The following is a 14,580-nucleotide window of genomic DNA, read 5'->3' as shown; positions in this document are numbered from 1 at the left end:
AGTGATCATTGGCTTTACAATAATGGCAACACATCTTCTTTTTGCCCTTATCACCAGAATTGCCAGACGAAGTGCTGCCAACAGAAGCATTATGAACAGAATTTTTGCCACTCGCAGCAGAACCATAAGAAGTGGCTGCATTACTGTTACCACCCTTTCTTTGAGAAGCAATAAAAGCCTGTTCAACTGCACACTGCCTAGTCCTGTTTTTTCTGGAAAGTGACTCTTGCAACAACAATGTGTATAATGCATCAAACTTGACAATTTCAGGATTTCCTTGGGTCATAAGTCTCCAAGTACTAGCAAAAGTCTAGTAAGAATCTGGTAAGGCATCAAGAACAGTCTGCACAAGGGAACTATCTGAAATGACTTCACCTGCAGAAATAAGCTGCTCATTGATATCCTTGACACTAGCAAGGAAAGTGTCCATATCATCTTCCTCATGCATAATCTTCGACTCCAGCTCTTTACGCAGCAAAGCAATTTTAGCCTCATGGCGGCTTGCATAAAGACCTGCTAAAATATCCCAAGCCTGTTTTGCAGATTTTGCTGAACGGATGTGAGGAACAATGGTGCACTTCACAGACAACGCAATCAATGCATGAGCCTGCGCATCCTTAACATCCCAACGAGCTTGTTCTGCCGTAGGCAAAACAACTCTAACAGCTGCAATCCTTGCAGCAAGACCTGCAACATCCTCAACATCGCCTACATCCTCAGAACCAGGACGTACATCAATGCCCTGCACAATGTTCCAGACACCCTTTGACACAAGAACATGTTGCATCATATAAGCCCATATAGGGTAGTTGTCCCCATCCAACCTGTCCTCAGCAACAAACATCTTGAACACATCTGTGTTGTTGTTGTCAGCCATGGTAAATGCTGCACCTGATGTGAAAACTGCCCGAGAATAGGAGAAACGGAGCGGGAACAACCTGTGCTATATAACACAAACCGTAGAAGACTATAAGGCACCGTAATGCAGAAAACGGCACTGATAAAAATTCTGCACAAAATGACGAAATAGCCTGTGCAATACTGCCTGTAGTGGAAACGGAGGCCGAAATGAGCCCAAATCAAAATTCTGAGCAGACCATGCTCTTCGAGCTCACCCAAAATTTTTGTCGACCTGCGAACTCTCGCCAAAGCTCACTGAAATCGGAGAAAGTGAGCTGGCGTGTGCTGGAGCAGCTGGCATCTAAGCCCGGGAGGACGTGACCTGCTCTGATACCAATTGTTGGAATTAGGGTTGCAGAGAAACACACACAGCTTGGAGAAGACGAAGGAAGCTCAAGGCACACAATAGAGAGAGAGTTACTTAGTGTGCAATGGAAAGATTGATAGCCCTAGAGTGATGGGCGTATATACAATGCACGGGGGAAAAAACCTCCTAAAGAGGGAAAAAATGCCCCGGCGGTCCTAGTGTGTTCACACACATCACTACCACATGTATATGGTAACAGTGCCTTACAACTCTTGGAGTTAAAGACTCACGAGGCATGCGTCTTGAATAAGGACGTGAAGACAAGAATCGACACACATAAATCATTACTCTATTAGGCTTTGAAAGGCGGTTTTACATATGCTATGGCGAGAGAGAGAGAGAGAGAGAGAGAGAGAGAGAGAGAGAGAGAGAGAGAGAGAGAGAGAATAGAAGAGACATGGTCCCTAGGTGGCGTGTCCCTCTCTACTTTATCCTTCATATAGAGGATGGGGCCTAGTAATGCTAAGTAGAGAAGTTGCCAACTGCTACATATTGGACAACATGGGCCCATGTCGTATAAATATTCACTCAATTTTTGGTTCGCTCGATGTATGGTAAGACTCCGTGCCATGCAATGATTCATTGTACCAATGCTGTTGCAGCTTTCTCACGATCAGGTTCAACAGATAATGCAGTTGCGACATAAACGCAAACTTTCCAACCATTCAAAATCGGCATAGTTGCCAGACGCTATGCTTTCTCATCTGCCTGGGGTGACCATGGAAGAGGGTTCGTTATCTCAGAATGTAACTGATAACTATGCCTCGTGTGACCACTGCCTAAGGATAGATCCCAGTTCTTTTGCCCTAGGTTATAAACCGTGTTCTGTGTGAGAGGATTTTAACTTACGGTGACGAAGGCCGCTAGTATCTGGTGTGCGGAGGCTACTTCGCCATTGAAGCACACCTCGTGTGCAGGCCCACAGAAATGTCTTTTCTGCAAGCTGCGACTCGGGTGTGTGAGCATGTGTCCCCTCTCTCCCGCTACTTTCTATGCTGCAGACAGATTTTCTCAAGTTTCTCGGTTTTCGGTTGGGAAGATGATGACTGCTGTATGTCGCCCCCTAGTCCTATACTTCCAAAGCCTCGAGGATTGACATTCTTTCTGATATCTGGCGGGTGAGTGCGCAACGGAATCGTTTCTATCTGCGTTTGGTTTTCTGTTTTCTGTCCTTGCCATGGATATACAGATCTGGTTTTAGATATTGCCATGGATACTCCTTTGTCTGTCATCTCGTGTAGGGTTTCCGTCTTCGCTATAGTCATAAGATTTGTTTTGGGTTTTTGGTAGATTTTGCCGAATGAGGATGAACTATACAGACCTGTTCTGTAATCTCTGTGATGATTAACAACATGCACTACCATCTGACGGCCATAATTGATGCTTGAAACCGCTGCCAGTGATGCCAATTTCCTTGCATGATTGCTGATTAAATATACATTATCACCATCTTTCGACTGAGGCTGCGCTCAAGACTAGGCTCAAGATGAAAGATTAGTGTTACATCATCTTTTCTAAACAAGGGGTCTTCCAACAATATTATCCCAATCATAAATAGGCAAACAAACGTTTGCCTTCTCTTTACTAAAGACAATCAAAAGCCCCTTGTTTCATTTTTGAATGTCAACAGTCATGGATCTCGAAAGTGCACACTCCGTTCATGCTCTCCTAACCTTAGAACACTCTTTGAACCTGCACAAGTGGCCCTATTTTGGATGGAGAGAGGGAACAAGCGCTGAGAGAGAGAGAGAGAGAGAGAGAGAGAGAGAGAGAGAGAGAGAGAGAGAGAGAGAGAGAGAGAGAGAGAGCCACTGTCGATGCCAAAATCTCCTTTCTTTTTATCTTTGCCTTGGTGTACTCTGCTTTATCCGCTCTCCTTGTGCCACATTGTAGGGGCTTGCCAGGTGGTATAGAAATAGTTAGGTATTACCGAATGTATTTTATATTGACAATTTATTATTCTTAGTAAGTTGCAAGTGAAGGTTATACTGTTTTCATCCCTTTGGAAAGGGAATACCTCGGAAATATTATTTTGTATAGCATATAATTGCAAGGTGCTAGCTAATATGTTTTAGAAAAACAATGGTCTTCTTGGCCTCCTTTTTGATTGCATGTTCAATAAGTGCTTCCTAAGAAGGATGTGGGATTTAAAACATGGGTGCAACTCTGTACTCAATGAGGGATGTCTCATTACTCGGTGATCATTCGAGGAAGCTTGTCTATATGCCTTGCTCTTCAACGTACCATGCACTAAATAATTGTGGAAACCCCATCATGACCAGGTAGTTCATCAGGAGCCTTTGCGCTCAGAAGCATGGACTGTTAAAATCCGTTGGTTTCTATTTGCTTTATGGGTCGATCAATGGTTAGAAGCTTGTAATGCTGATTGAGGATGTAATATCTACATGGAATGTATTGCTTTGGGAAGGAAGAAATAAGTAGGGAAGTTCACCAAGCTTTTTCAATGTAGGAACTAGAAGGAAGGCAATGAGATGAAGAGTGTTAACAAGATTGTACGTTGCAAGATGATTTCTTGTATGTTGTGCAGTATATTCATGTGCACTCGTCTTGCAGTGGCTAGTTTCTCTTTGTGTTCTTCTCTTTGAAGATGCCGCATGGGTTCTACAACAATTATATAGGATGTCATTTGCAAAGTAACCCTCCTTTGCATTTGATCAAATAGCTAAGTGCCTCCATCCCTTGGATTTAATAGATAACTTGTTGCAACAAGTACACCTTACATGACACATTAAGATATATACTGTGATGACATTTGGAGAAATATTGATTTGCATTTAAATATTGTATAGGTCACAGCCTTTATCTCTTTATAAATATAAACCAAGAGGAAACTATTCCATGGTGGCACCTTCGGAGCACTCAATTGGCTATAGGGACATTACGTCCATTTTTGGCATTATTGAGTGAAGTGTCTCATTTGTCACTTGTATGCAAGGTAACTAATATGTCATCCAATGTTTTTGGTTTTTGTCGGGGGTCAAAGCTTAAGAAATTTCATTCCTCTTTAATTAAAATATACTTGACGTTCTCCCCCTAACCCCGATGGTTTATAAAAATCCCTATCAAGGCTTGTTTTTTAAGGCTTCAAAGAAGTTTGGGGATCATCAATTGTTGATTTGGCTCATTGAGGCTTGTCTGAAAACTTGTGAGATTGTACTTCAGCGTTGTAGACTTCTCTGTGTCTGTAGGTAGTCATCATCAACCCTAGCTTCTTTAGATAATCTTGTCATCTCTGTTCGCTATCTGTAGGTAGCCATCATCAACCCTAGCTTCTTAAGATAATCTCGTCATTTCTGTTCGCTTCCAGATCTACGACCATTGCCTTGCTCAGGGTTTTAAAAACCCAATGAGATAACTTTATAGCTTTGGTCATCAACCTTGAGAAACATAACTTATGGGCCGCTAACAAAGTTGAATGGAGGGATATTTCTACATTCAAATCCCTCGTAATCTGTGAAGATTACACATCACGCATCGAAGAAAGAGTAAAATCTTACTACTTCATGAATTTTCACCAAATAAATATTTTTCACGGTTTAATAATTTTGAACTCAGAACTTACTACTTTGATGAATAGAAATATATCTTGTTAGTTAAAGTTGAAAACATTGAAATGATTATCAATGTCATATCAATATTAAAGACATTGATAAATTAACTTTCTTTCACTCTCTTACCAATTGCCATAAGCATGCCTTAAATTATATCCAACTTGTTGAATGGAATGCGATATCAACCTTGTCTTGGTGTTGGTGTTGTAAAGCTGAAATGGGCAGTATTATTGACTCTACAGCTAAGTGAGTACTCCTTATATATACTAGTAAAATGGCTTTGCCTTCTGCGTTAGCATAGCCCGTTTCACCCTCAACCGCTTGCTTGTCGCAAAATTCATAAAGCAAATCAAGGAAAGTATTCTCTCTCTCTCTCTCTTTCCCCAATGTGAGCCTGTCTTCCAATTTTTAGCTCAAGTTACCTTACGTTTTTTCCATGGTTGAAGCAAGAAAGTTAAATAGATGCCGAGATCTAACCAAAAACCTCAAAACAAATGTTACCTCTTTTACTTGAATATTTGTCGACATACACCTTTACTTGGAAGTCTCACCATGCAAAGGCATGTTTAAAGTTGGAAAACAATTTTACACAGCCATCACATTCTCTCGGCACCTTTCTCTCTCTAGCTACGTGTGCAATGTTCTCTTTCCAATGCTGCATCGCAGCTTGTTGGATGAAGGAGGTTACGACATGTGCTCTCGTGCATCTCTCTCTCTCTCTCTGTCTCTTCCAACTAGTAGCACTTCTAGTTTCATTGTATATATTCAAGCATTGTATCAGATTCACCAATTGGCAATGGTTGGCCTCCATAGTTCAGTTTGGCTTCTTGAATACGTGAATATATCATTTCATTTCTCTCATGTGGCAATCAACCTCAAAATTTGATGCATTAACTGGAGTCTCTCTCTCTCTCTCTCACAGTTCCAGCTAGTAGCACTTAACCTTTCATTTTATTTATTTTTTTGTACCCAAACATGGTATAAGATTGACCACTTTGTAGTAGTTTGGTCTCATTAATTTGTTAATATATCATTTCATTTCTTTCATGTGGCAATCAACTTGAAAATTTGAAGGATTGACCACTTTGTAGTAGTTTGGTCTCATTAATTTGTTAATATATCATTTCATTTCTTTCATGTGGCAATCAACTTGAAAATTTGAAGCATTGAGAGGAGTATTCCTCCCCCTTTTTTGTCTTGTTCATTCTCTCTCTCTCTCTCTCTCTCTTCGTCTCAATGTTTGGAAAAGTGTTTCCTCCCCCTTTTGTGTCTTGTTCATTCTCTCTCTCTCTCTCTCTCTCTCCCTCTCTCCCTCCGTCTCAATGTTTGGAAAAAGTGTGCCTCAGCTTAGCCTTGAGTCAATTAAAAAATCAAAACAGTTGGTTGAAAGGAGGGAAATAAGGTGAATATGCTTGAAAAATGCCGATTATTTTGAAATATCAAATGATGTCTTATTTCAACCTACTTATTTCAAATGCCCCTTGCCTCCCCCCCTTAAACTACACCAAAATTGGGAGAATTAGGACTCGTGTGCAAAGTTCATTGTGCGAATGTCCAGCTAGTAATTGGAGGGGTCAATCATGCCTTGTCTGTCTATTGGGGTTTGAGTTCATTATAAACGTGCGAAGTGTCTCCGATATATATCATTTCATTTCTCTCCAATTTGAAGCATTAACATAATCGCCTTTTCTTTGTTCAGCTTCCTTTGATATGTTCCTTACTGCCTGTTGCGTGATTGTCTTGCCCCCTACTCCTAACCATCTCCATCACACACACACACACACACACACACACACACACACACACACACAAACACAATTTGTACTTGGACAATCGTTGGTAGTGGTCGGGAAAAATCATTTTTCCAAACATACAAAACTTCACCTTGAATTTGCCAAGAGGAAATTTTAGAAAATTAGGCTTTTTTTTGGGGATTTCGCACTACTTTATTTGGAGTGGAATTTTCTTGCTCCCAAACGGCATTTTTGATATTGAAAGTGACACGATATGAAGTCGACACATTAACCATGCCGTGTTTGTCTGTTGGGGTTTGTGTACGTTGTAAACGTGCGAAACACCCCTAATATAGCTTTTGATTCCTGTCGAATTTGAAGCATTAACAAGATCGCTTGCTCTGTCTTGCTTATGTCTCCATGACATCCACACCTTTTGCGTGATTGTATCGCCCCCTACACCTATCCATCTCCATCACACACAGTCACACATGCACACCATATGTGCATGGACAGTCGCGGCTCGCCCGCGAAAGTCTTAGCATTCGTAGGCGCACTGGTCAAAGAGTCAATTTTCTAAGCTACTGGGAGTCGGCACAGAGATAAAGAGTCTCTCTCATTCTCTCTCTATGTGTGTGTTGCACACTTGTTGCCTTGTCCAACAATGCCTACCAAGGAAATTAGGTCTGGAATAATGAAGCAATTCATCTCCATAGCCTACATAATCAACTCAAATTCTAGTTTTAGCATCTAGACAATCTGTCTTCTTATGTAAGCTACAAAGTTTTTGTATTTGAAGAGAAATTTGACCTCAGAACCTTGGGAATTTTGGAAAATTTAAAAGTCGTTTTGGGAAATTTTGACAATATTGGGGGATTTGGGAACTTCCACAAACAACCCTCCGCGTTGGCAGCGGACGAAGAGAGAGAGAGAAAGAGAGAGAGAGACTCTTTCTGGAACGCCTTGGCCTTGAGCCTCGAGCAGTAGTGCCATGGCGTATATGCAAGTTTTGCATGTTGCTGGCCTTAAAAAGCTCTGAACAATGAGTGTGAAGGCCAATAGCAGATGAATGCAACTTGCAAGCCCACTTAGAGCTTGAAAATTGTTTGCTAAGTGAAATCGAGAACATTCAAAATAGGAGGGTAGCAGTGCCACGACACTAAGTGACACAACATTAAAGAGGGGGGGGTAAGGGGATCGACGGCGCGAAAGTGGATGCGGGGAGCTCGAGGTAGATTTAACCCGGGTGCGCGGCAAGTCAACGCGAAAAGGAACTCGGGCGGCGACTCAATTTGAACTAGGGTCTCGACGCCCAGATTGTGATGCATGGGGTAACCATCCCACCCGCATACACATGTTGTAGCCATGGCCCGGGTTTTTGGGGTTTTATTATTAAAACATAGGTGCTGTTCGGGTTTAGTATGTGGTCGAGTTTAGTTTTTAAGTGCATCTACGGTTGCAACCTCTTCGATTTTCGTGCGCGCACTTCTCTGCCCTCGATCCCCTTACCCCCCCCTCTTTAATACTATGTGTTATTTAGTCATGAGGGTAGCAGTGCAGGCAGCAGCATGGTTAGTCGAGACTCGAGAGAGTTGAGGGGAGAACCTAGGGCCTAGGCCGTTATTGATGTTCGTAGAGGCCAGCTATTCATTAATTTCTCGGTGATGACGCTTGTGTTGGATAGTGCACTGGGTGGTGTCTCTGGACTCCATCGTGCAGGTGACGATAAAGATCAAATTTAAAACAGCAATTAGAACCGGCCACTACTTGTGCTCCAGTAGGTTTGGCAGCAGCCTCGGCTATTGAGTTACTATTGTGCAGTGTGCATGTAGATCATGACATGGATAGTACACTGCGTGGTGCTCTGCAGCTCTAGACTCCCTACAGGCTACGTCCGACTCAGGCTGGATGCAAGAGAGCATGACAGGCGTGAGTCGAAAGCTGTTGCCATGTTTTTTGGGGACATGGGATGGGATGCTTGGGGGCCTGGTGGTGACAGTTGCCACTATGATTGGCGATTCGGGTCCCAAGAGCATCGTCGCCAGGAGGTACGTGCAGAGTGCGGACACGGGAATGACCTCGTCTCTTGAGTGCTAAGACCCGTTGGATTGAGAAGTAGCCACTCTCTCTCTTTCTCGCTTTGAGCGCACTCACTGAGACCTTGTGTTGTCGGGCTGTAGAAGGCACGACCGGAGGAAGCAGCTTGCACCACGTGGCGGGGGGGAGCCGGAGTTCCCTCCCCTTTTATCTATAGTATAGATATATATGTATATAAATATATTTATATTTATATGTATATATATATATCTATATGTATATATACCAATTGCCAGAAGCTTCTGTGCCAAAAATTTCTGAACTTATATCCAACTTGTTCAATGGATTGTGATCTCAACCTCGTCTTGGTGTTGTAAAGCTGAAATGGGTAGTATTATTGACGCTATGTTAAGTGAAAGTATTCCTTATATATATATATATGTATTTATGTATTTATATGTATATATATGTATTTATGTATATACATAAATATATATATCTATATGTATATGTAATATGTATTTATGTATATATCCTTATGTATATGCAATATGTATTTATGTATATACATAAATGTATATTATATATGTATTTATGTATATACAAAAATGTATATTATATATGTATATATCTATATGCATATGTATGAAAAATATTAAACAGTATGACTGAAGAGGGAAAATTATGCAAGCTTCTATTGGCTACCCTTACTTGTTGAACAAGTCACTAATTTGCAACCGTTACTTGCAAATGAGTGCATCAATGATCGAAGGAAATCTAAAAGAAATCAAAACGAAACAAGTTCAAAAAAATGCTAGCACAACTCGCTAGTATTGTTCTTTCATGGGTTGATCAATTTGAAGACTACTTTCATGATGAAAACCTTCTTGCTAATAACGAATGCGCATCTAATCACCTCACCAGTAGCGTTTCACTATAGTAGTGTTTAAAGCTAACGTACACTGCCGATGGGATTTATTTTGTCCACCAAAAATGCAAGGATTACATTTGTGGAGGATTCTTGGCCAACTGTTTCTACACGCTCTTGGTGTATACAATTTACAATTCCCTTTCGCTCTTATAGTTGTATTGAGCCCCCCAAACAACAAATCTTCAGTAACTTGTTTCGATCTTCAGTGTGCCTTGACTATGTCAATTCGTACTCCTCAATGCTCGCCACATTTGTAACATTGTTAATTAGTGTTTTCTATAAATGAGGCAATGCGCAAGGCAGAAGGCTTTTTGTAAAGATTGCTCAATCAACTATTATAGAAGTCCTAAATCCTACAATAATATCCAACCAAGGCATGGAATTTAAGAGAAGGCTTATGTTGAAGCCATGTCCTTAAGAAGGGAAGAGTTCCAACAAAGGCACTCATGTTTCTGTGGCGCAAGTGCCTAAGTACTATTCTAAAGCTCTACCACTACTCTTCCGTTGGTGGATATCTTAGAGAAGCACTCAGGTAGCTATTACATGTAGTCTTCAAGATGGCGGTAGGTTAAGTAACATGGCTTCCCCCATTGTGAATGTGCCCATCTAATCAATGGCAAGGGGTGTTGGAAATTTCGCATGAAAAGCCACTTTGAGTGTCACTCTTCACAACGAAGATAACAAAGAGTGTCACTCTTCATCACGAAGATAACAAAGACGTAGTTTATCAATTGACATGGGATCCATCTCTCAAAGCATACAATACACAAACCACAAGCTTGAGTGATTGAGAAGACACCTACTTTGCATAGGGCATATAAATGAGCCAAGGATCTTATAAAAACCATGTAGCAAGAAGTTTCTAGCTATATAATGAGCTCTATTGGCCTTTTCTCTCTCTCTCTCTCTCTCTCTCTCTCTCTCTCTCTCTCTCTCTCTCTCGCTTGACGTGCATGTGAAGATAGGACACACAAAGATGGATATTGTTAAGCCCTCTTCTTCACTAGTAGAATCAAAGATTAGGGCTACAAAGCACGTCATTTAACTTGTGAAAGAACTATGTACAAGTGCTTGTTTCCCAATTTAACAAGCTTGTTTTAAACTCTTTACTTTGCATTAAATCAGCCTTTGCACACTTGTATGGTCAACACATTATGATCGATTTCTAAATCCGCAACAACACTTAATCAAACAATGCAACATCCATTTTAGGCATGTTCATATTGATGGCGATCATCCTTCCTCTTTTCTTTTCCTTGTGCAATAAGTTTTCTATTTTTCTTGTACTCTTACAATACAAGCATTGAACATTAAATTTGACATGCTCTCCTTGCTTAGCCATTTGTGAAACAAATACCAAATACTTCGTTATATTTGATACATGGAGTGTATTAGACAAGAATTTAACTTTGACATTTTTTGTAGATAATGACACCTCCTACAATTGCAATAGTATGCGCTATGTCTTCCCTAACTTCTACACAAGTAGCATGTTGCAAATATGCATATTCTTGAACCATTCCTCCATGGAAGGTCATCTTACTGATGTACCAGAAGCTACATACCATACATAACAATCACATGATGTAGATGCACCACGAGAAATAATGTTGTGACATATGGTGCATGACAAACAACCTTTTTGCATCATCTGTTTTCTTGTTCATTGATGCATAGTTAGTTTGTTGCCTTCATTTATTGCATGTCGATGAAAGGAATACAACATACTTTGTTGACGTTAGCTTTCATATGGTTGAAGTTGACTACTAGTTGTATGGATTTCATATGGTTGATGTAGATCACTCATTGTATGCGTGAGAGAATGAAAGAATATTGTGAGTGTATGCATCCATGTGGATGATTTGATTATTGGAGGCAATCATGAGGCTAAAGTTGAGTATCTCTTAAAGAATGAATTTTACATGAAAGATTTGTGTCAGAGGTGATACTTTCTAGGCATTTAAATTATATGCACAAATGAGGGCGTATGGCTATTATAGAGGCAATATGAATAGGGTATGTTATCAAAAAATGGTATGGTTGATTGTAAGCTTATTTTTATGCCCTTAAATAAAATTTGAAAATGCACGTTGATATGGTGAATGTGGTTGAGGGTGTTGTTATGTATACAAAGATTGTGGGTCAACCACTTGACAATTTTGCAAACCCAATTTCAGTTACATGGTTTGGTTGGAAAGCCAATGTTTGCAACTTTAAGGAAATTACGTTTGGATTTGGTGAGTTTCACATTGTACTATGTGAGTGCTACCGTTGATTATGCACTCTTCTATGAGCCTAGCACGGACTTGCAACTATATAGGTATAAAGATTCACATCGGGGTAGTATATTTGATTGGCAATCGATCAATGGGGTCATTTGTGGGAGTGTTCCAATCACATAGAGTAGTTAGGATTTTAATGAGTACTAAGTAATGATTAGAGTGGTGTACTTAATGGAGAGAGATAAAATGTAAGAGAGAGAGAGAGAGAGAGAGAGAGAGAGAGAGAGAGAGAGAGAGAGAGCACGATATATGTGGTTTACTCAAGTGTGGGCTACGTTCACGTGAAAGTAGTCACACAATGGATTTATCCTTCAAACTTTAGGTAGTTTACTAAGGGCTTAGAAATCCTTAATAGTTGTCTCGCACGATTCGCTCTAACTTGCACTTCTTACTTCTTCTCACTTCTAATTTCATGTGTAGAAGAGGATACCCTTACAACTGTACAATACTTCTAATTTGAATAGAGCGGAAGCATTTATTGTTGCTCGTGGGTGTTTAGGACAGTCCTTTGGTAGCACTTTACAAGCCCCATCTTCACATGTTACATGTAAAATAAACTAGCTCGATATATATCAATGAATAGATTTTTCATGCGAAATCTAAAACTATAAGTCCAACGTGTTTTGAATTTTTTTGGAAAAAGATTATCGGTCTCCATTTTTTTAAAAGTGTGGTATCACCAAAAAGTGCAGAAAGTAGTATCACCAATACATGCTTTTATCCGATAGCCAAAGGTGATCCTTCCTTCACTTGATCTCATCACGTACAATAGTCATCAACATACTATCAATAGGAGGCAACTTATGTTGAGAATTGTGTTGGATATTTATCACATCCCTCACCAAGAGATCTTTTGTACTAGACATTCTATTGTGATACAATTAAATTGAGCGTGCAATGCATGTGGAATTAAAGAGCTTTGTGGAGTTCAAATAGATTTTTGAGTACACAATTTTTGGCCCATTGTTTCCAAGTGACGGATGGTTTTCACAAAACATTCGCTATGAAAGAACCAAGACAACTAGTATTATTCAAGTACTTACAATAGATTGATTCATCAAATCGACAACATTGCGACAAAATAAAAATCCTTCAAAAAAGATTTCTACTTTAGGAAAGCTCCAAACACGGCAACGGAAGAGGGGGTTATCAAGGGTAGAATCTTTGCGCAGATCATTTATGAAGGGTTATGATCTGCAGAGGTCATATGAGGATGGCCTATACTTACTTTCTCTTAAACCAAATTGCCATTCTCAATGTCTTTCTTCATCGACTGCACCATATAAAAAAGATGAGACCAATAGACATGAGATGTCAGCCACTCTCTTTGTGAGGGATTTTTTAGTGCCTCCTCCTCTATTTGCAAAATGGTGATAATCCTAGTTTTCTACATACTAAAAAGGTTATGTTAGGTGCATGCAAACCCTTCACCTAACATGTGGTGAAAAAACTTTAATTCTCAATCTTTCAATGAAAGAGAAGTCCTTGGATGCTTTATTCTTTTATTGATAGTGAATATATTGGCTTTGTCATGGCATTTGTTGTAGCACACATATAGATTGAGCCATGGCATTTCATTATTGGGATTGGCGATGGCCACTCAATAATACACCCTTCTCGTGAAAGTCTTCTCCACCTTTGAAGGCAGGCGTCTTCTCTTTCCAAGAGCAAGAAAATCTTTTCCTCCCCGTTTGTCGAGGTAAAGTTCATAAAAAAAAATCCTCCTCTTCTTTGCCGTGGAAAAGGCCCTTCCAAAAAAATATTCATTAAAGAAAAATCTTGAATCACTCTTCTCTCTCTATCATTAGTCGTGGCCTCCTCCAAAAAAAAAACTCAAAAAAAAGATCTTCTGTCCGTTTTTTTAATACGGGAACTCGGGTTCACCACGACATGCATTTCCCCCCACGGTGTGTGTAACTTGCCATGCATTAGGAAAAGGAAGGGGGGGGGGGGGGGGGGGGGGGGGTTGGCCCGACGTGGGAACACACGTCCCAAGGGGATCCACCAACAACTCCAACAAAGCTGTTGATGGCAATAGCTTGCTTTGTCAAGACATGTCGCTATTGATGACTTCGCAAGAAAGTGCCACACGTAGGCAACAAATTGAACGCCATGGCTTGTGAGCTCGAAAAGCTCTTAAGCCTTTTGATACACTATGAGGCCTTTACATTGATTTATATATAGATTTTCCTGTCAATGCTTTTATTTTTCATATGGGATTTAGGGGGCACCATGTGGCACCCTCTCACCCACCCTCTTCCATCTTCCTCTAAGGCTCCCCACAAAAACATAAGAAAACAATTGGTTGCCCATAACTACTTCATTTGGAGCCCAATTGGGGTGCCGTAAAGCCCTACCACCTTCCAATCTCATCACCCACAACGTAAGATCTTGACTTTGATCTTTAAATTGGGAAATTCTCCCCTCTTGAATGTATTTGAAAAGAGTTTTGAGCATAACTTTATAATTGCGTGGCCAATTCAAGTGCAGTAAAGTTCTGCTACCTCCTACACTTGCCGGACGCTTGCATAATCACCATTGTTAACTCTTAAATTATCAGATACCTCAACCATTTCATTAAGTTGACTCACAATGATAGTTGTTCAAAAACTCTGAAATATGTATAAATGGAGCTATTTTGGCCGTATTGGGCCTGTTCTAGACCGGATTGAAGCCCGATATAATGCGGCTTGATCCCAAAGCTAAATTCTAGATTGTTTTTTGCATAAATTTCATCGTGCTCATCATTCTTGGCTGC

At 40.3% G+C, this 14,580-nt stretch overlaps 1 protein-coding gene and 1 non-coding gene across 4 annotated transcripts; both read left to right on the top strand.

Annotated features, from left to right (window-relative positions):
* Positions 1 to 2,099: 2,099 nt before the first annotated feature.
* On the top strand, positions 2,100 to 5,884 carry LOC147437997 (uncharacterized). 3 transcript variants are annotated; one of them, XM_086487384.1, is made up of 2 exons: positions 2,100 to 2,385; positions 2,558 to 3,079. In XM_086487384.1, exons 1-2 carry the CDS (start codon positions 2,195 to 2,197, stop codon positions 2,613 to 2,615), a joined length of 249 nt encoding a protein of 82 aa, XP_086343510.1. In that variant the 5' UTR covers positions 2,100 to 2,194; the 3' UTR covers positions 2,616 to 3,079. The 3 variants fall into 3 exon arrangements, 1 of the variants encoding a protein (XP_086343510.1); XR_015184915.1 differs by lacking the exon at positions 2,558 to 3,079 and adding an exon at positions 3,816 to 5,884 and having other exon boundaries at positions 2,248 to 2,385; XR_015184914.1 differs by lacking the exon at positions 2,558 to 3,079 and adding an exon at positions 3,738 to 5,884 and having other exon boundaries at positions 2,248 to 2,385.
* LOC147437998 (small nucleolar RNA Z195/SNORD33/SNORD32 family) lies at positions 2,561 to 2,641 on the top strand. The gene has a single exon (XR_015184983.1). It is a non-coding gene; the product is annotated as a small nucleolar RNA Z195/SNORD33/SNORD32 family (small nucleolar RNA).
* Positions 5,885 to 14,580: the final 8,696 nt, after the last annotated feature.

The sequence above is a fragment of the Adiantum capillus-veneris genome, chromosome 17 (assembly GCF_014529385.1).
Source record: "Adiantum capillus-veneris isolate H3 chromosome 17, ASM1452938v2, whole genome shotgun sequence".
Taxonomy (NCBI): Eukaryota; Viridiplantae; Streptophyta; class Polypodiopsida; order Polypodiales; family Pteridaceae; genus Adiantum; species Adiantum capillus-veneris.
The sequence above is the reverse complement of the archived record's forward strand: the minus strand, read 5'-3'. Positions and strand labels throughout refer to the sequence as shown.

Bases quoted from the DNA above. Each gene is read 5' to 3' on its own strand.
- LOC147437997 (XM_086487384.1), top strand. From the start codon at position 2,195: ATGTCTTTTCTGCAAGCTGCGACTCGGGTGTGTGAGCATGTGTCCCCT. The intron at 2,386-2,557 runs GTGAGTGCGCAA...GGTTTTTGGTAG, and splicing joins TTCTTTCTGATATCTGGCGG to ATTTTGCCGAATGAGGATGA.